Source organism: Penicillium diatomitis, assembly GCF_028827545.1.
Source record: "Penicillium diatomitis strain IBT 30728 chromosome Unknown utg000001l_segment0_segment0, whole genome shotgun sequence".
Classification (NCBI taxonomy): domain Eukaryota; kingdom Fungi; phylum Ascomycota; class Eurotiomycetes; order Eurotiales; family Aspergillaceae; genus Penicillium; species Penicillium diatomitis.
This window is the reverse complement of record NW_026623173.1, coordinates 4,093,268-4,111,399: the sequence shown is the minus strand read 5'-3', so window position 1 is coordinate 4,111,399 and position 18,132 is coordinate 4,093,268. Positions and strand designations below refer to the sequence as shown.

Sequence of the window (18,132 nt, the reverse complement as noted above, 5' to 3'; positions counted from 1 at the left end):
TTGAACGAGCCGGGTAGAGTGTAGAATGGCTGGATCAGCTACTACTCCAAGGTTCGCAAGCGCAAGTCAGAAGAGATCAAGAGAAGAAGGCGAATGACCGAAGGGCTCCGGAAAGTCCATGTAGCCATCTCAGGATGAACAGAAAACGCCAATTTCCGACCTGAGGCGGATCATGTTCTCAGTGCCGCTGAGGGCCGAAATCCGCTTCCACAACCTTTCCCTTCTTTCCCTTGACGGTAAACTCCGCCAACAATGCAATGTGGTCACTTGGGAAATGGAAGTTGGGGAACCCAGGAACACGGCGAAGATACTCCTTGTCAACTTCACCAAGCAGTGCAGATACATGCAGTGTGTTAGATGAATACCACACGTAGTCCAGGATATCGATAAAATCCGGCGTGTAGTTGGTGAAGCTGAGCTCCCCAATTGAACCATAGGCAGACTTCAGCTTGAACGGGTGAGTCATACCAATACGGCTCAAGTTACCATAAAGTCGCTTCTCGAGGTCAGGATGCGATTCAGGCAGATGTCCGTTGGCAATGAGGTTGTAAGCCGCAGATCCAGGATTGGAGTTGAAGTCACCACACATCAACAACGGAATCTGGTCTCCACTCGCGTATTCCATGGACGGAGCTGGCTCAACTACGGGCGCATTCTCGGGGCCGCTCTCAGCTTCAGAAAAGCGGAAAGCTGTTTTGTCAGTACAGGCAGGCCATTTGGCATAACCATCTGACAGCTTCGTGATTTCTTCCATAAGAATGGCAGTCTGAATCAACTTGACATCCTTGAAAGCGGGATCCCAATAGAGATGAGCATTCACCACCATGAATCGAGCGCCGGTCAACCGGTTCTCCAGGAACACAACCACAGCTATGTGATCCTTTTGCCACAGACGATTGTAAATATCATCCTGACCCTTTGCGTCAGGTCGACGAACCGCGGTTTGACCAAAGTTGATGAGCTGCTTGTCGAGCAGGATGTACTTGGTGCCCTTGTAGAAAATAGCGCATCCGTCGACAGATTTGGCGTCTTCCTCCTGCATGCCCATTGCTCGACCACGAGGCCAATACACTCCCTTGTAGTCACTGTAAGCAAGCTGCTCACGGTAGAAGTGATTGTAGCTTCCCTGGTCCACCTCCTGGAGGCAGACAATGTCCGAATTGTGAGATCGCAATTCGTTCAGGATGAGCTCGCGACGGAATTCCCATGAGAGGACACGAGAAGGTGCATAACCGTAATGTGACTGCGTGGCAGAGGAGTCGCATAGGGTATTGTATGAGAGGACAGTGATCTTTTCGGCCGGGCTGTTGTTGGAGCTCGCGGTCTCGTCCAGAATGATCCAGTCTCTGTCGGGAGGCGGGAGGTGAACTGCAAAAACGGCCGGTCAGTTTGGGAGACTTGTGAGAGCGCCATGCGCAGAAAAGTGCTTCATAGCCCGCAACTACTCACCTGGCATCTCTTCCTTGAGATATTTGACCAGTGCTTTGGTGCCCTCCTTCATGATCTGAGACTTGAGGACATCATTAAGGGGACAGCCTTCAATACCAAGCGTCTCCAGACGGTAAAGGTACCCCACTTCGTAGGGCAGAGTGCGAATGTTGTTATCGAAAAGGTACAGTTTCTTGAGGTTGGTCAGCATGCCAATCTCTTCCGGAAGCTCACTCAGCTCGTTGCCTGAAAGGTCGAGATGGGTCAGCTTGCGGAGCTGTCCAATCGCTGAAGGCAACACTTTCAGCTTGTTGTGATTAAGATACAGCTTCTCGAGGAAAGTGTAATTGAACAAGGAGCTGGCCATGACGCGCAGACCCTGACCTCCGAAATCCAGGGCGTTCCAACCTTGCCGGGAAGCCGGTTTGACAGTAACAGTCCCATTTCGGCCGTCGAGAAGTTTGTGATCGGAAGGGTCATTTTGGCTCGGCATGATCTGAATGCCTTTGGACTGCTGAGCCATGATGCGGGCATAATGGTGAGGTGAGGTAGACTGTCGAGACTCAGCGGCAAGTTGAAGCTGCTCCTGCCAATGTTCATTCATGGACTCGTCAATGTCATCATCTGCCGTGGTGGACGCGCCATTTTGAATATGATTGGCAGCAAAGTGAGGCGTCGTGGTGGCAAGGGCTCCAGTGGGGAAATGTTGCTGATGACCCAGGCCGTGCTGGGTGTGCGATTGATGTGTGTGATGGTGAGTTGGTTGCGGAGCATGGTGATGAGGGTGAGATTGCGTCTGGAACTTCGGCATCTGCATGGTAAATCGCTGATGGGTTTGACCGCCGTTCATCATCACATGCGGGCTTTGGTGAGTTTGCCCATACATGGTGAATGGATTAAGTGAGGTTGGGTGGTTTGCGGGAGGTGATCGAGAAGGGGATGGAGTGTTTGGGTTGAACTTTAGTCGACCAGGTGAGTTGGTTCCGCTCGGAATGGCGTTTCTCTGGAGCGAGTGCTGTTGCTGTGGTTGTGTTTGGAAGTAATACTGCCCGGCCCCAGGCTGCTGGAACCTGTAGGTACCATCTGCCATCTAACGAGGCAGACGAGACCGTGGCTTATTTCCCTGGTAAGACACCGGGGGAAGGCGAGTAATTGGCAACGTGAGGCGGAGGGGCAGATGGAGATAGCGATGAGAAAAGGAATGGTGAATTGAGCACGGCCTCTTCTCTTCTTCAACATGAAGTTCTGCGACAGTACAACCCCTCCAACGTGTATGTTTGTCGAGTGAAATTGGTCTAGGGTTGCCTTGGTGCGACGAGAGTGGTCTGGTGGTGGGGTGGGGAGGTTGAGCTGGAACTCTCCGTGGACACTGCTTGTGTTGGACCAGGACCTAAGGGCGGAGGCTGAGCGGAGGAGTCACGAGCGCGCTTCGGGGCCGCGATCACACTAGTCGTAGAGAGCTAAGTCAGAAGAAAGTCCATCTCCATATTTCAGAAATGGAATCAGACGCACATGTGTCCAATTAACAAGACTGATAGACAGCGGCTGAGAGAGGGGCTTCTGAGATGATACTCTTGATGGGTGGTTTGCTTCGAAGGCGGGAGTTTTGGTCACGTGGTATAACCCAACCGGATATGATCCACGCCAAGCCTTCCGATCCCTTTTCAATAAGCTCTGACGGTCACGGGATTCCTTGATGGGCGAGCTGTAGCCTACAGGTGTGAAAGCTATTCCGAATTGAGTGGAAGTATATGTACTGCACGCGTCGATGAGCTATCGGCAACGGTCCGAAGCTGAATCTTGAGAGCTCTCAATGGAACGTCGATGATGTCGTTTATCTCTGTCATCAGCTAGATACTCGTTTACGTCGGCTTTTCAAGTTCCAATTTTCGATACTACACAATTCCCGACCGAGTAACTTGTGGGAGTGTAGTTGACGTGACGGCCGAGGGATCATCCGTCATCTCGTCTCCGTCCGGTCCTGAGTGAGTCCCTAACCAATAGCACCGACCTAATTGGTTGGGAAGGCTGAGCTCTAGGTGATTTGAGACTAACCCCCTGGAAGAACTGATTTTGTCGGCATTGAAAGTTGCCGGCTCATGAATCGAAGACTTTAGACATGCTATGGATGATTATACGTTTCAGTCCGCAATCAGGACTCAAGTCCTACAATGAAGACGTGTCCAAGCTCAACATTATTTGTTATGTTCACCGAAGCGTAGGTAGGCAGCAACTTCACTAATTGAATTTACGTAGTACCAGTCTGCTGGAGAGGCGGAGTCGGACCTAGAAGAACCTCGTTATGCCGGTGTAGGTGGATAATAGGTGGCACATGTCTTCGTCTATCGGCTGCTCCCTAATTCTTCGACCTATACTACATAGTAATGTTGTCTGGAGGTGGATGATTGATAAAAGAACTTTCATTCTTCGCCAAAGCGATGGGCCGGAAAGATGCATTTGTCATAAAACAACAGATCAGATAGTCAGATTGAGCTGGGTACTATCAATCCGTCTGTTCATTCGTCAGACGACTCTCCCACTGCAGTGTCTAATACTTACTGAATCATTCTCACGGCTCAAGGAGATGAACGTCTCGTGATGGTCAATATGTGGTGCTGACGACGGCAGATGAGTTTTCCAGGAATGACATCTTGCCCAATCGGTGTCGTTCTGTCCACGTTGATCATAATCCTCTTGCTTCTGACGTGTTTCACCAGTCGTCTCCATACTTTCATACGTAAGATCATACGCTTTGGAATTCGCATCCCAGCGTGCTGTAGGGGCTTTCGTCGGTCATGCACGAACGAATTCTGTTCAAAATCTATTTGCCGAGGTCATCGTGGAAGTACTGAATCCAGTCGCTAGGGTAGGAGATGTACTTGTCCAACAACGACTTCAAATAGTCCAAATCGATCTCCTCGGACGAGACGGCACCTGAGTATCCCAAGTGCTCCTTGACATCTTTGAGCCGCTCCTCCAAATGATAATTTCCTTCGTTGATTTTCATTGACTATTGCCAGAGATATCCTTGGAGAAACTTCGAATGCGCTCAGGTCTCTGATCCCTGTATCAAAGACATAATGCATTTTCACAGCCAACGGGCTGCAAAGTGGCACCACAGGTGACGTTTTTGTCGTTCTTTTGATAGCAATTCTATTCTTTCTTTAATGGATATGGACCTCAGTTCCCATCTTGAAGGTCAGGTTGTGTGCTCACAGCCCACGGCTGCAGACTGATTCGAAGATGAACAAGAGATTCTGTCTGAAGCAGCACCACTCGACCTCCGGCTGTCCGAGTAGAAAGGACCATTACTGCCTTTTGGAAGGATATTGGGCTTCATGAACTGTTGAGTAAACCTAGATCTGCAATGATATCCTCCTGCATACCTTGGTTCCTCATATCACGAGGAGCGCACCCGCAAAATGTCAGTTCGGATCTCGTATCGAAGATTGCTCGACATGGTTAGATCAGACTGAAGCGATATAAACACCATAGCCAAAATATGGCGCAGAGGCTGGTGCAGAACATGCATTGGCCAAAAGAGCGCCAAGTTCTGTAGGACCCCATGCTCTGCTCAGGTTACGTATAACGCATTTGGTGCGATGGATCTTCCAAAACCATTAAGTTTTATGTTCCGTGTTGTCCCTTCGTTAGAGGATGTTGGCTATACCGCAGGCTGGCTTACCGGATTTCGCCAGTCCAAGTTCCTCGTTTTCTTCTGGATAAGACGAGGCTTTCCAGCATACTGAATGGGCGTAATCCTTCTCGGCCTGATACACGTGCAATAGCCGGAGCACTACCGGTACCAGTCAGCATCAGTGGCTTCTGGTAAGCTGTAGAAAAAGGAAAACGAGATTCCGGTGTATGTCCCTTCATCTTGCTCCGCAGACGCGCAGGGTGACTCGCTTCCAGGGGGAAAGGAGTTCAGTGTCTAGATCCGATCTCCCATCACCGTCCTAAGGAGCTTAGTCTAAGCTCATGAAGTCCGTAGATCATTTGAGGAGCTGTAGGAAGGATAATGCTACGCATGAGATAAATTCTCTCTGGCAACTTAGACGTTTCGCCAGGTCTGTCATATGATAGAAAGAGACTGTGGTTAATCATGCCCGGATGGCACTGGACGATCCATAATTAGCAATGGATATGGTTGAGAGAGACCGTCCGCCCAAGAAAGTGCGAGTTTGTTGCAAAAGTACCCTAGTTGGGATGTATCATCGAAGACAGGTAGGTTGTCATCCGTGTATTGGTGTTTGTATGGCATATGATTCTGCTGCACACGCACCGCAGTCCACGGCCTAGAGAGAATCTCTCCCTAGGAGCAATTTCACTCCTCATCCCTCTCATACACGATACAACTGCCCCTACCGTAGCCGTATCTCATCAATTTGAAGTTAAGGTAATGCTAGAACTTATGGTTTACTACACATTTCTCCAACAACTCCCAAACAGACACGAAAGCCTGGACTGTTCGTTGGAAACTTCTATCCCATGCACTCTGAAAGAGCGAAGACCCTGCCCTGAAGATGGTCATGCTTGAGTACTTATTCGATGCTATCTTTATTATCGCGTTGAATATACTGGTTTGCGATTGGATATCTGGCATGGGGTTCAAGAATCTTAGAAACGGTGCACAAGATAGACCCGTACTTATCTTTGCCCCCGAGGTAATATAGCCGACATCTCTTACCAGTGGACAAGCGGGGGGCAATGTTGCGTTGGACAAACTTCTGAAACAAATGTAATTGATTAAGAAGCCTTTTGTTTGTTTCATGTTCTTTCTAGCATGGGCATTGACCAACACACTAGATAGTTGACGTAACAGACCGGAGCTGTCTTCGTACTTTCACGACTTGGTCTCCGATATCTACTTTTTGAGGCTCTTGCAAAGAAGTCCATGCCTCCTCCAGTGTCTGACTACTTCCAATATGCGTTCGTTTAAGGCTGACCGCCACTTGACTACAGGGGCGCTCTATATCTCTCTCCCTTCTCGGGGGCCTCTGGCATCTCGCCTTACGAAGAGTAGTCGACTCTACATTATATCCATCAGTCATAGGTGTTAATTCGACTTTGCACGTAAATGACCTATTTCAGTCATGCGAGCATGCAGGGGATTCAGGGCGTACGATAAGCCTGCAAGAGGTACACGTCATCTCAGGTCCTCTCTATAAAACAATCACTTGATTTCTAGATCTTCCTTTTCACCAACGTCTCGCCCTACAGTGGGTTTCTGATATGAGCGCTCCCGGTGGTTTCTAATACGCATTGAATCGGCCAGATTACCGTAGTTTCCGAGTCGATCCGTATAAGTGGATTTCATATGACGAGGTATTTCAATCTTAGGATCTGGCAGGACCATGACAGTCCCTTTGTTGTGTTGGCAAAGATGCAGTCTGCTTTATCGAATCATGTTAACGAATGCTTTCAAAAGACTCGGAACTAATAAGAAGAGCTCATAGCCTTTATTCAAATGAGGCAGAAGACAAGATTTGATCGACTTGCCCTCATCACCGGGTGTGCTACGAAGCCCAAAACACGTCCGTATGAGGCCGTAAGAACAAAAAGAAATGGCGGCGTTTTCGACCTTATCTATCCGTAGAGCCTTAGACGAAACTGCGGTTGAGAAGGTGGCACAAGCTTACATGTCTGATGCCGAGGATCGACTGATGGAAGAGAGAGGAAGAAACGGAGGAAGACATGATGTCATATAAGTGGTCCAAGGCCCTACGCAGCCTCCCTTCGTCCTGCAAGTGTCAGAAATTCGAAGGATCTTGACTCTACCTAAAGATCCTGGGAATTCCAAGCGTTGAAAGCTGTAATCAAGAAATATGCAACAAAGATTTACTGAACTTATCTCCGATTCCGTAGGTTCATAAAACCTGGAGCTTCCTCATCTTTTTACAAATTTTCCCCTTTCAAGCAACAGCAGGTCCCTAGAGCAAAATCAACGCTGGCTCTTCACATCAGTCTATCTTGACTTTGAATTCTCATCTAGTCCAGTGAAATTTCTTTGCTCACTGTGTCCATCAGCGAGGACTTTGTCGACCGTTTTCAGAACCCTTCTTCCTCCCTCGGACTCGCACGCACCGACTTCATGAAGCTGAGTGGCGATGACCTTATGGAAGATGTATTCAAAAAATCTTCATCGAGCAGAGAATAGATCGCACGTTTGATATCACTATACCTACTTCGTCGTCATGGTAATCTCGAGCCTGGTGAGGTGCTTGTTGATGACGAAGGTGCATCTATACCTTCAGGAACGCGAGCCATGTCTCCAGAATGAAACCTCCTCAGCCTGCGATTTGGGCAGTCTCCTCTGATGGTGAATTCAAACCGACGGTCGCACTTTCTCCTTGTACTCCTAACCGAGCTGCTCCTCTGGATGCCAGCGTTTCCGAGACGAGCGCGTCACATGCTGTAATGGAAGCTGAGAGCCAGGCTCTAGATATGCCACCTTTGCTGCTCTCCTCGTCACTCGCCGGGTAGAAATCTCCGTCGAAATTGAGTCGGTGATAATCACCCGGTATCTGGCAGAGCAGGCGGGGTTTCCGGTGTTTGGCGAGTATGCTGATGGCTTCATGACTGTGATAAGAACGGGTTCCATCAATCGAGGTTCAATATTTGCCAGGTCGAAATCCAGTGAGGAGGCGGCTGTTTTTGGCGCCGGAGGCTGTCCTTTTCGGCGTCGCTTTCACAGAGAGAAATGACCGATGTTTGTCATGCTTTGGAGACGCTTCAAATCCTAGGGTCTGGAGGTGGCCTATACACATCCCGATTCGAGGGCGCCTGCAGACACGGACTGACCGAAATCTTCCTCTTTGAAGCGACAAGAAATGGCTCTAGAGGTCAAGACTGGTATATTATCGTTCTGCACATGGAGACCCTGGGCCGCGGTACGGGGAGGACTTTATCCACTGCTTAGGGGAACTGAGCAACTGACCTTAGCCTATAGAACGTGGTAATTTGAGATGGCCCGTATGCCTCACCTATGGGTACCACGTTGGCTGAACGGGCCTGTCAAACAAAGAACGTTCTGTGAATGGCTACTATGTTGGAAGTCCGAGCACTACTATGGTACTAAATGGATGTAGTCAGTTGAGTCGTCGACTAGTCCTCCACAGATAACGCATACGACCAGACCGGAAGAGTGATTTTTCGTACTAGCGTCCACTATTCCGAGCCTTGCACGAAACGTGAAGAGCTTAGCGGGCCGGGCGCGTTGCCGAGTTCCAAGATGGAACCCGACTCATGATGTCAACATCCTGTGTGAGTAGGAATATGTTCTTCAATAGACTTTTTTTTTGTTAGGAGGTCAATCCTCCCTAGATAGCGTCCATTGTAATAGCATTGGCGTCTGGCGTCCAGTGGCACAAAAGATTGTTTTTTTTTAGCATTTATAGAGCAGCGTACTGATTTGATACCCATGAGCTTATTATTCTGGGACCATTATTATTGAGTGAAGATCTGCATACCACAAACTCGGTTAGTGTATGAGTTGAGTACTCCATTGTTTTTTTGTTCGGAAACCCACCCTTGATTGTCAGGGTATTTCGGTGCTTTGGCGCACCTGCCATACCTGGTTAGCATAGGCGTCTTGCAGGCCGCTACTAACGCTTACGGTCGTAGTGGCCTCCATTCTTTCCTTAGTTCGTATTCCCGTCGGGATCAGGCATCCCCTTCATGCATACATTGCATAGTAGTGACATGAAATGATGCCTCTCCTGCAGGGCACTGACTGTTCACAGCACAAAGGATGCAAATCCCAGAACATGGCGATTGTTATCTTCAACCTGAATGGCTAGGTATTATTCAGTGCTGTACAAATGTACAGTACATGTGTATACAAGTGTGCTGCCCCTCCCTTCTAATTCGTGGGGCAAGAAGTGCAAATTGTAGTAGGGTACTATGATATCTACCGATTCCATCAATATTCTCAATTTTATATACGGGGGAGGCCCCCGTAGACCCCCATCACCACAAGTTAAACCGTAAATCTACAACGCAAGTTGATATTGTGTAGACATGAGTCACGTGACAAGTCACCCGAGAGTCGAGACAATAGGACCACGAGACACCAGCGGAGATCAAGACTGATCATGTGATCAATACAGAAGCGAGCATTTGGGAGGCATCACGTGATGTAACCTTGGGGGCGGTCAATTCTGCCACAGTCAGCCAATCAGAGCACAGGAATAAAATTCCAAGCACTTACATGAGAAGCAACTTCTCGTTCCACTCCGATTTGCAATCAAAGAACGCATCGCTGATCCAGTGCATGGGAGAAGTTTGCCCAAGGCATCCGTTGTTTGATTGATGTTCGCTTGATTGAATAAGAAAGATTCATGATAGCCCCGCAATTGATAGCTGGTCAACTTCTTGGTATCTTTCACCTTCGCTAACGGGACCTAGAATGGGCATGCTACAGGGCTATTCTAGTTGATTGTATCGTACCTGCAGCCCGTTGCCCCTGTTCTCCAGTCCTGGCTCTCCACCACTACTGTTTCACATGATACGTGCGAAATAGGAGCTCGTAAGGTCCATTGGGTTCATCAGAGTCGAATCAGTTGACTATAGCATGTGGAGTGGAGACTGTAGAGTGTAGACAAGTTTGCAACTCTAATGTTACTTACAGTACGTGCTTTCGCCGTGTTCTCCGCCTTTCGGGCCTGATATGAGGTACTCTGCCTTCTTGGAACACCTCTGGCGTCAGGCCAAAAAAAAGTACCGAGGCCTGTACACTGAACGGTACTTTTGTGGTGGTAATGCAAAGAGAACTGATATATCGAAAGTGTCACCATGCACGGATAGGTCTTAGAGGCGCTTCCACGGTTGATCTTGACAAGTTTCCTTTTCTGGCGCTGCGGCCGGAGCGGTCTTGATGTAATACATGGCCAGAGAGCCAGACTCAGGAGTCGGGACCAGCCCATGATCAGAGCATCGACGGATAGTCGGATTGCAGTCGGTTGCCCAACTTTCCCCCGCCATTAGTCCCTTCCCTTCACAACTGGCAATCTGAGGCGTGTTGGATTTGAGGGTTGAACGGAGCGTGTGGGCATACATGGAATGTAGAAATCAACCGATTTCCTGACAGGACAAATCATGCGTGCACATACAGTCATCAGTCGTGTACGTGCTGGAATTGTGTCCACTTCCAAATAACGTATCAAGCGCAACGCCCGATCTTCACAAAATTCGAATTTTTTTTCTCCGGGCGATTACCGTTTTCGGAGGGGTAGGGGGGCACCTCTCTCTCTACCTGAGTCTGGCTTTTTCCAGGTTCCCTGCTGTCTTGACATTCTCCATTTTTTGGGCAAAGACTGTTTTTTGATTTCCTTCTCCCATTTTCCTGCTGTCCTCGATTCATGTCAGCTCCCCCCCCCCCCCTGACCATTCGATCTGCCCGTTCTTGCCAGCAGTCGAACTGAACCAGTATCCATTTCCTTCTCTCCACCCCCTCCAGCTGCTCTAGACAGTAGACACTAGTTCAGAAGCAAGCATGTCATCCGGCCCATGAATGACTTGAACGTTGCGCATCGATAATGCGACCATACTGCGGACCCCGTTGAACGCTCACTCCTCGGAATCCATGTGTCTCGAGCCTTGCACATAATGTCGGCAGGGACCTCTTCACTTGCGGCCGCCGCAGCGTCCGGCTCGGATATCCACTCCAACCTCAGCTCCAATTTCGCCGCCAACTCCTCCTCTTCTCTCGGCTCCCTTACAGATTACAGCAACTATCCGCTTGCACGACACGGCGATCGCACTTATCTTCGGGACCCGGAGAACTTCTACCCGCTGCCATGCGACTTGCCCGAGATCCACCGCCAAAGCTTGCGCACGACCATGCTGCTGCGTGTCTTTGGCGGCCCATTTTGCAATCCCCATCTGGCCGACCGTCCGCCCAAGCGCATTCTTGAGATTGCTTGCGGATCCGGATTGTGGTCGGGCCTGTGTCATGAGTATCTGGCTGGGCAGGGCCATCCCAATGTCTCCTTTGTCGGTATCGACGTGGTCTCTCTGGCGCCTGACCTGCGCAAACGAGGCGTCAACTGGCAATTCAAGCGGCATGACCTGCGGAGGTCGCGACTGCCCTTCCCGGACAATTTCTTCGATCTGGTCTTTATCAAGGATGCCGGCATGTGTCCTAGCAGTCCCGCACAACAAGCTTCGGGCTTAGAAGAGCCACTGCGGGTGCTGAGGTCGGGCGGCGTGTTGGAGGTCTGGGATTCCGACTGGGTGTTTCGCTCGTTGCTCCCGAATCCCGCTCCAGCTCGAAAGGCCCCCGTCCACGCCCAAGAGACGGCGGATTCGACCGGGACTTACACCTTCTCGCCGGCCACCCCATTCACACAGGTCCAGAATAAATACCTCGTGGACTATAACTCTTGGGTGGAAAAGTCGTTTGACCGGCGCAAGTTGACTGCATTGCCCTGCGCCACAATCGGACTGGCCTTCAATTCAGAGGTGGATTTGCTAGAAAATGTCGACAGTCGTCGCATTGCCATTCCACTGGGAGAGTCGCGCTGGGAGCGCGAGGGCCAGGGCAAAGACTCCAAGGGTCGGATTCGGAAAGCCCTGACGCCCGAACAAATCGCCATCCGACGAACGGCTCTGCTCACTGTGGTGCAGATGATTGAAGGCATGGAGCCAATGCTCATGGAGGCCAGCGGGAAAAGCCGCGACGAATGGGACCGCTGGTGGGCCGCAATGAATAGCGACCTTTTCTTGAAGGGCGGCCTCGCCAGCGGCGAATGCCTGGAAGTGAGTGCCTGGTGGGGAGTAAAGAAATGATTCTCCACCGTCTAGAGATTTTTTTTTCCTGGTTGTTTCATTTGGACGGGTCTCCACTGCTGGATTGACAGGCGCAAGAGAAAGGAATCATTAAATGCGCTTCATATGTATTGGTGATACCCCCCCCCCCTGATTTGAGGCTTATCTCGTCAAATATTAATTTTTATACCCAACTGATGTTTGAAGCTTGGAGCCCCAAGAGAAAGGCGCTTTTCCATGTGTACAGTCCACCCACCTCCATGCTTTTATCAGATCCAAAGGGCGACTGTCTCCGTAGGTTAAATCGCGAAAGCCCGGGCTTTATGGGCTCTCGTAGCGCTGCTTGAGGGTGCGGTATCGTTTCAAATAGTAACTGGACGGTAAAGAGATGTCAGTGGCCCGTGCGGCAAGAAGAGTAAGCGTAAGAAAAGACAGGATCAGGGGGGAAGAGGCGAGCCGATTGCTTTCCCCCATAGAAACACTTCGTGTAGAGATGGGTGCAGGTATTCATCGAATTGCGCTTGCGCGGCCGTCTGTGCCAAGAGAGCCGTGTATCGGGTGAACTCACAGGGCTTCAACCTCTACACTCGGAGCATATCAGCAGCGATTCATTGTGGAGCCATCTCGTCGAGGCAAGTATTGGTTGACGTACCCTTCTTTACGAACTCGGCTCGAGCAATCCCTTTTCGAATCTGATCCTCATCTGTGAGATGCGCTTGACCTGCAAACGCACGATGGAGTCGATCCCTGAAATACTGAAATCCAAGGGGATACTCCCGCCCTAGCCAGAGAAGTTCTATACTCAATATTGCGGTTAGCGCCGATCGACGTCCTTCTTGGTGCAAGACTGAGCTCGCGCATAGTCCTCCCAGCTTACCTTTGTAGATGCTGATCACCTGGCGACGCAGCTCGTTGTTTACCATGATCGCCGCATTCGAGTGATCAAGATGCGAGTCAGGTCTGGTGCCCAGTACCGGAAAGTTTTCGACAGATGTGCGAAGGTTTCGAGACGTCGGAGCTGGGACTGGCGAGGAGTGAAAGCTCGGTGATACTCTGTGACGTCGGACGGTGCGGAGAACTCGGCCCGCAATGAACACGCAACCCGACAGCGAGCGGCAGGGGGTTCTAGGGGGGCAGAAGGTGTGGCGAGAGACTTGGTTCAACAATAGCAGGCTGGGGAATATAAAGAGGAGCAACTCTATCTTGAGTCTGATGTTATGAGATCGCCAAGTCATTAGATTGCGGCGCTTAAACTGCACGTTGACGATTTGATCAACAGGAAAGACATTGAGGGGAATGCGGAGCTTGTCCTTGGACTCTGCGGGGTTTTAGCCGAACGGGCTGGCCTGGTCTCCGACCTTGCGTCAACAGGAGCGAAACGACTGCTACTGACTCAAATTGACATTTGTCCTACTTCCCTCGATCAAACGCAGGGACCATGATACCCCGGTCAGTTGTGGGACGGTCACTCACCTGCCCACGTGGCCGCATCCCCTTCCAAGCGACACGCTGCTTCTCTACAACCTCTGCCGCAGGGAACCAGCGTGCCTCGGTCCAAGAGAACAACACCCTGGCTCGCCCCCATGGGATCGATCCACGATGGCTTACCACGATGAAGGGCCGAATCGGGCGATGCATCAGTTTTGGACTGCAACCCGCGCAGGTCGAGGGTGCGGGCGATATTCTGCGGCAATTGGCCCGTGACTGGCGCGAATTGATTGCAGGCAGTGAGGGATTCTTGACCGACGAGAAACGACGAAGCCTCTACCGACATAATGTCGTATGGGGAGAGATGGTACGAAACACACTGCGTACGAGTTGGCTCAGAAGGCTGTCTGAATGTGTACTCATCTTTACCAGGATGTCATGGGCCATGTCAACAATGTCACGTACGTTCGCTACGCCGAGTCGGCTCGTGTGAATTGGACGCGCAATATTGGCTTGCATGTCGACACATCGAATCGGGAGAAATGGCTGAATCTTCTCAATTCGACGGGTATTGGATTGATTCTTCGAAGTATCAAGGTGGACTACAAGTTTGTAAGCGAACATGTTGATCGGCTTCCCATGCATGCATCCGCTAACTGTTGACCTTGACGCATAGCCAATGACATTCCCCGACAAAATCACCGTCTATCAAAAGCTAGTCCACGATCCAAATTCCTCACCCTCCTCTCAGTCCGCTTTCCAGCTTCAAGTGATGATTTTGTCCGAAGCTCGTCAGCGTCCGGCAGCACGGTGCTACGAGGACATTGTCACCTACGACTACAGGAGGAACCAAAAGACCCCCGAGCTGCCACCTTTCATCTTGGATCAGTTCAAGGCTATCTGGCGATTACAAGAGCAGGCCAAAAAAGAATGGCAGGAGAAGATTGCGGACCTCGAGAATCAGGTACGGACTCTCGAGCTCGAGAGCTGGGACTGTAAGGATGCTGTAGAGGATACCGGATCCGCATAAACTGAACATAGACACCAATGAGGCTTCTTATTGATCTAAAACCATGGCGCGTGGGTATATTGTACACCTGCGCGAGTGCCATACGTAAATTGTGCTCGGCCCAATGTCAAGTTCCACAATTTAAAAGGCTTAGGTACTCTTAGGAAGCCGAGCTTGTTTCAGCGTGCCCTCTCTCCGTTCAATGTACAAGGATGAATGTGCTGGAGATATGTCAGAGGAACCCGTTGCATCCATCCTTTCTGGGACTTTGATCGAGAAGTCAGGAAAATGAAGCTTGTATCCCCGCTCCGACATAACCAGAGAGCTACAGGCGCTGGTCACGCTAGTATCAAGACTTTAGACACTGGATACATCTCAAGAAAGAGGAATTTTGTCCAGCCCTTTGCTAGATAAGCATCCTCGGCGAAATAGGTGGATTAGTAGATACACACTATCAGGTTCGCTACATTCCCGTCCGTTTGGGGGACGTGACTGCAAATCCAGACATGGAAGTATATGACACCTTGCTCGAATGACCGGCGTAATCCCGTATGATATTGAGCGTCCTCAACGCAGACTTGATCGATGGCTGGGCAGTTGTCGACGGTAACTTGTCGCACGGGCACACTGTTGACCGTAGTCGTTGTATTATTTAGGTAAGATAGTAGTAATATGGATGCTATCATGGGGTCGCCGCGGCCGCTTTGCGAGTGCATTGCTAAGGTTTGGTACTTCAAGAGCTTCAGCCGAATGTTGCGTCAGCTGCCAGCAACAATCTCGAGTGAATAATACTTGATGCCGTTTTTCAGCTCAGCCAACAAAGTGAATTGGTTAGAACGCTCATGAAGATAAAAAGCCAAGCAAGTGACTATGACCGACTCGACCAATTCTCTACTTCAAGATCAGAGTCGTTGCTGTTTTCATCAACCCTCATTACGGATCTCGAAAACTTTGTCATCGTTCGTGATGTCGGGATCTGACGATATATCAGCCAATCCTGATAATCTTCTGATTGATCACACAATCGTCTGAGTATTGGGGCGCGTTCAGTAAGGGATCCGATCGACCTACTCTTCCCGAGAATATGAAATTCTCAACCTTTTGCCGCGAAGAACTATACCTTTACCTCGGGGATCAATTGTCGATGACCGAGATTGACGAGATCACGCCAGGCCCATTTATGGCTTGCTGGTCTCCTATCCTTTGAGATCATTCAACTTTACTACCCCGCAGTTTCTACCCCGCAAACTAAGAGATCTTCACAAATCGAAATAAACGGGTAACGTTCCGGTTAATGCGGATTATGATCTCCGTCTTAACTTCTACCCCGCGAGCCCGCGGGCCGCGCCTTCTGTTGCCTCGGAGTAGGCTTTTTATACTTCCTTGACTATCTGAGGTTAGACATCCCATTTGGTGGTGAGCACAACACTCGAAGACGCTCGCCTCTTATTCAAAGGTCGCTCAATACCTGTTCCTATAGCTTCGTTGCTCCCAGTCTCCTCAGTTACCATGGCTTCGCAGACCAGCACCGAAACAATGGACAACACAAGAACAGAGCGGTTGGCAATCTGGGCCGCCAATCTCAAGTTCACCGACCTGCCGACGGATGTGGTTGAGAAAACGAAAGACTTTTTCGTGGACTGGCTAGGATGCACTATAGCAGGTCGGCATCATCCTGCAGTTCAAGCAATTTCCAAGTTCGCGTCCCATATGGGCCCGTCTAGTGGAAAGAGCGAAGTTCTCGATGGAGCCCTCGGCTTTACGACGAGCGCCGCGTTTGCTAGTTTGGTGAATGGTGCGTCATCTCACGTCGTGGAGCAGGATGATCTTCACAATCGAAGTATTATGCATCCAGTGAGTTTACGAATCACATCGATGGCGCTTGCGCTGAGAAAAACCTTTTAGACCATGGTGCATGGGGGTGGCTAAGTAAGACATGCTGACATGACTAGGCCACGGTGATCTTCCCGGCTGCCCTCGCCGTAGCTCAGGATGTGGAGGCTACTGGCGCGGAATTCATTGCAGCGTGCGTGGTTGGCTACGAAGTAGGGTGCCGAGTGGGCAGATATTTGGGTAAAACCCACTATGAGGTGCTCAACCTTCGTTCAGTCAGCCTTCCCATTACAAGGCAAGAATTCCAAGCTGACACTGGCACCAGCGCTTCCATTCCACGGCAACTGGTGGTGTAATTGGAGTAGCCGCTGCGACTGCACATCTTCTAAAGCTAGATGCCGAACAGATGCTGTCGGCAATCGGGACCGCTGGTACCCAGGCCGCAGGGCTCTGGCAATTCTTGATAGACGCGACACACTCGAAGCAAGTGCATACGGGGAAGGCTTGCTTCGATGGGATTTTCGCTGCATACACTGCTCGCGACGGACTTCTCGGCACAAGAGACATTCTGGAGGGACCGCGCGCGATGGGCGTGACACTGGTTCCCGGCACGACGAATGCTGAGGCTATTGATGGGGATCTCGGCAATGACTATGAGATCCTGCACTCCAGTTTCAAATGGCATGCCTCGTGTCGACATACTCACCCTAGCGCCGATGCACTTCTCAAGTTGATGAAGAATCATAACCTTGTCTTTGAGGACATCGAGTCGGTCGTTGCCCACACCTACCAGGCCGCGATCAACGTGCTCGGCATGACGGGTAAAGGAGAAACCGTACATCAAAGCAAATTTTCCATGGGCTTTGTGCTGGCCGTTGTCGCCAAAAAGGGTCAAGCGATGATCACGGATTTTGGCGAGGACGACCTTGAAGATAGCTCCTTGAGAGAATTTCAACAGCGTGTGAAGATGGAACTCGACCCTGAGATTGATCGAGCTTTTCCCGAGAAGTGGAAGGGCACGGTCGATGTCCGAACGAAGGATGGGCAGTCGTTCACAGAGTCTGTCGAGTTTGCCAAGGGAGACCCAGAACTTCCTTTGACCAGGTATATATACACCCTCTCCCGTTGGTTGCAGCCTCGGTATCACTAATTGACTTTTCTTCCAACAGGGACGAGATCGAAAGAAAAGTTCACAATCTTGCCAAGTATGGCGGATTCAAAGACACTCAGAGGGTCCAGCAACTTATCGAGAGGGGCTGGAGGTTGAACACAGACTTGAACTTGGCCGGGTTTGTCTTTGGATCTTCATCAAAACCTCGAGGTTGAGTGGAGCGTGAAGTCTGTATACTTGCCGAGGAGAAGCTCTGTGGAACGGCACACTCACACGGACGGAGGATCAAGTCCCATAACAGTCAAAAGATTCCATCGGACATGCAGGCGGAACAGAAGTGTCACTGTTCATGATTCATGCACGTCGTCAGAAGCGACTCAATAATGCTACCCTTAGTCCGACAAAAGATCAGTCGATTACTTTTGAATGCTTCGAGCGGCTCCAAATCGAGCAACTTTGGGTGGAAATTCGTGGCGATCTTGCCTGCCCGGCAAGGTTGACCCGGAGAACGTTCGTCGGTATTTCCTCGGAGGCGCTGTGCCCAGGGCAGACCCAT

General features: G+C 50.3%; 6 protein-coding genes across 6 annotated transcripts; 3 read left to right on the top strand and 3 right to left on the bottom strand.

The window, feature by feature from the left end:
- Positions 1–178: 178 nt before the first annotated feature.
- On the bottom strand, positions 179–2,314 carry N7539_001189 (CCR4-Not complex 3'-5'-exoribonuclease subunit Ccr4; the record flags this gene model as incomplete). The annotated part of the gene is made up of 2 exons (XM_056930793.1): positions 179–1,368; positions 1,450–2,314. The coding sequence occupies 2 exons, from the start codon at positions 2,312–2,314 to the stop codon at positions 179–181; spliced, it is 2,055 nt and encodes a 684-aa protein (XP_056795086.1).
- Positions 2,315–4,249: 1,935 nt separating this feature from the next.
- Positions 4,250–4,435, bottom strand: N7539_001188 (Cysteine dioxygenase; the record flags this gene model as incomplete). The annotated part of the gene is made up of 1 exon (XM_056930792.1): positions 4,250–4,435. The coding sequence occupies one exon, from the start codon at positions 4,433–4,435 to the stop codon at positions 4,250–4,252; it is 186 nt and encodes a 61-aa protein (XP_056795085.1).
- Positions 4,436–11,034: 6,599 nt separating this feature from the next.
- On the top strand, positions 11,035–12,216 carry N7539_001187 (class I SAM-dependent methyltransferase; the record flags this gene model as incomplete). Its single annotated transcript, XM_056930791.1, has 1 exon — positions 11,035–12,216. The coding sequence occupies one exon, from the start codon at positions 11,035–11,037 to the stop codon at positions 12,214–12,216; it is 1,182 nt and encodes a 393-aa protein (XP_056795084.1).
- Positions 12,217–12,803: 587 nt separating this feature from the next.
- N7539_001186 (uncharacterized protein) lies at positions 12,804–13,118 on the bottom strand (the record flags this gene model as incomplete). Its single annotated transcript, XM_056930790.1, has 2 exons — positions 12,804–12,976; positions 13,073–13,118. The coding sequence occupies 2 exons, from the start codon at positions 13,116–13,118 to the stop codon at positions 12,804–12,806; spliced, it is 219 nt and encodes a 72-aa protein (XP_056795083.1).
- Positions 13,119–13,633: 515 nt separating this feature from the next.
- N7539_001185 (thioesterase family protein) lies at positions 13,634–14,653 on the top strand (the record flags this gene model as incomplete). The annotated part of the gene is made up of 3 exons (XM_056930789.1): positions 13,634–13,990; positions 14,056–14,235; positions 14,300–14,653. The coding sequence occupies 3 exons, from the start codon at positions 13,634–13,636 to the stop codon at positions 14,651–14,653; spliced, it is 891 nt and encodes a 296-aa protein (XP_056795082.1).
- A 1,488-nt stretch (positions 14,654–16,141) lies between these two features.
- On the top strand, positions 16,142–17,791 carry N7539_001184 (MmgE/PrpD family protein; the record flags this gene model as incomplete). The annotated part of the gene is made up of 4 exons (XM_056930788.1): positions 16,142–16,486; positions 16,585–16,740; positions 16,791–17,569; positions 17,635–17,791. 4 exons carry the CDS (start codon positions 16,142–16,144, stop codon positions 17,789–17,791), a joined length of 1,437 nt encoding a protein of 478 aa, XP_056795081.1.
- Positions 17,792–18,132: the final 341 nt, after the last annotated feature.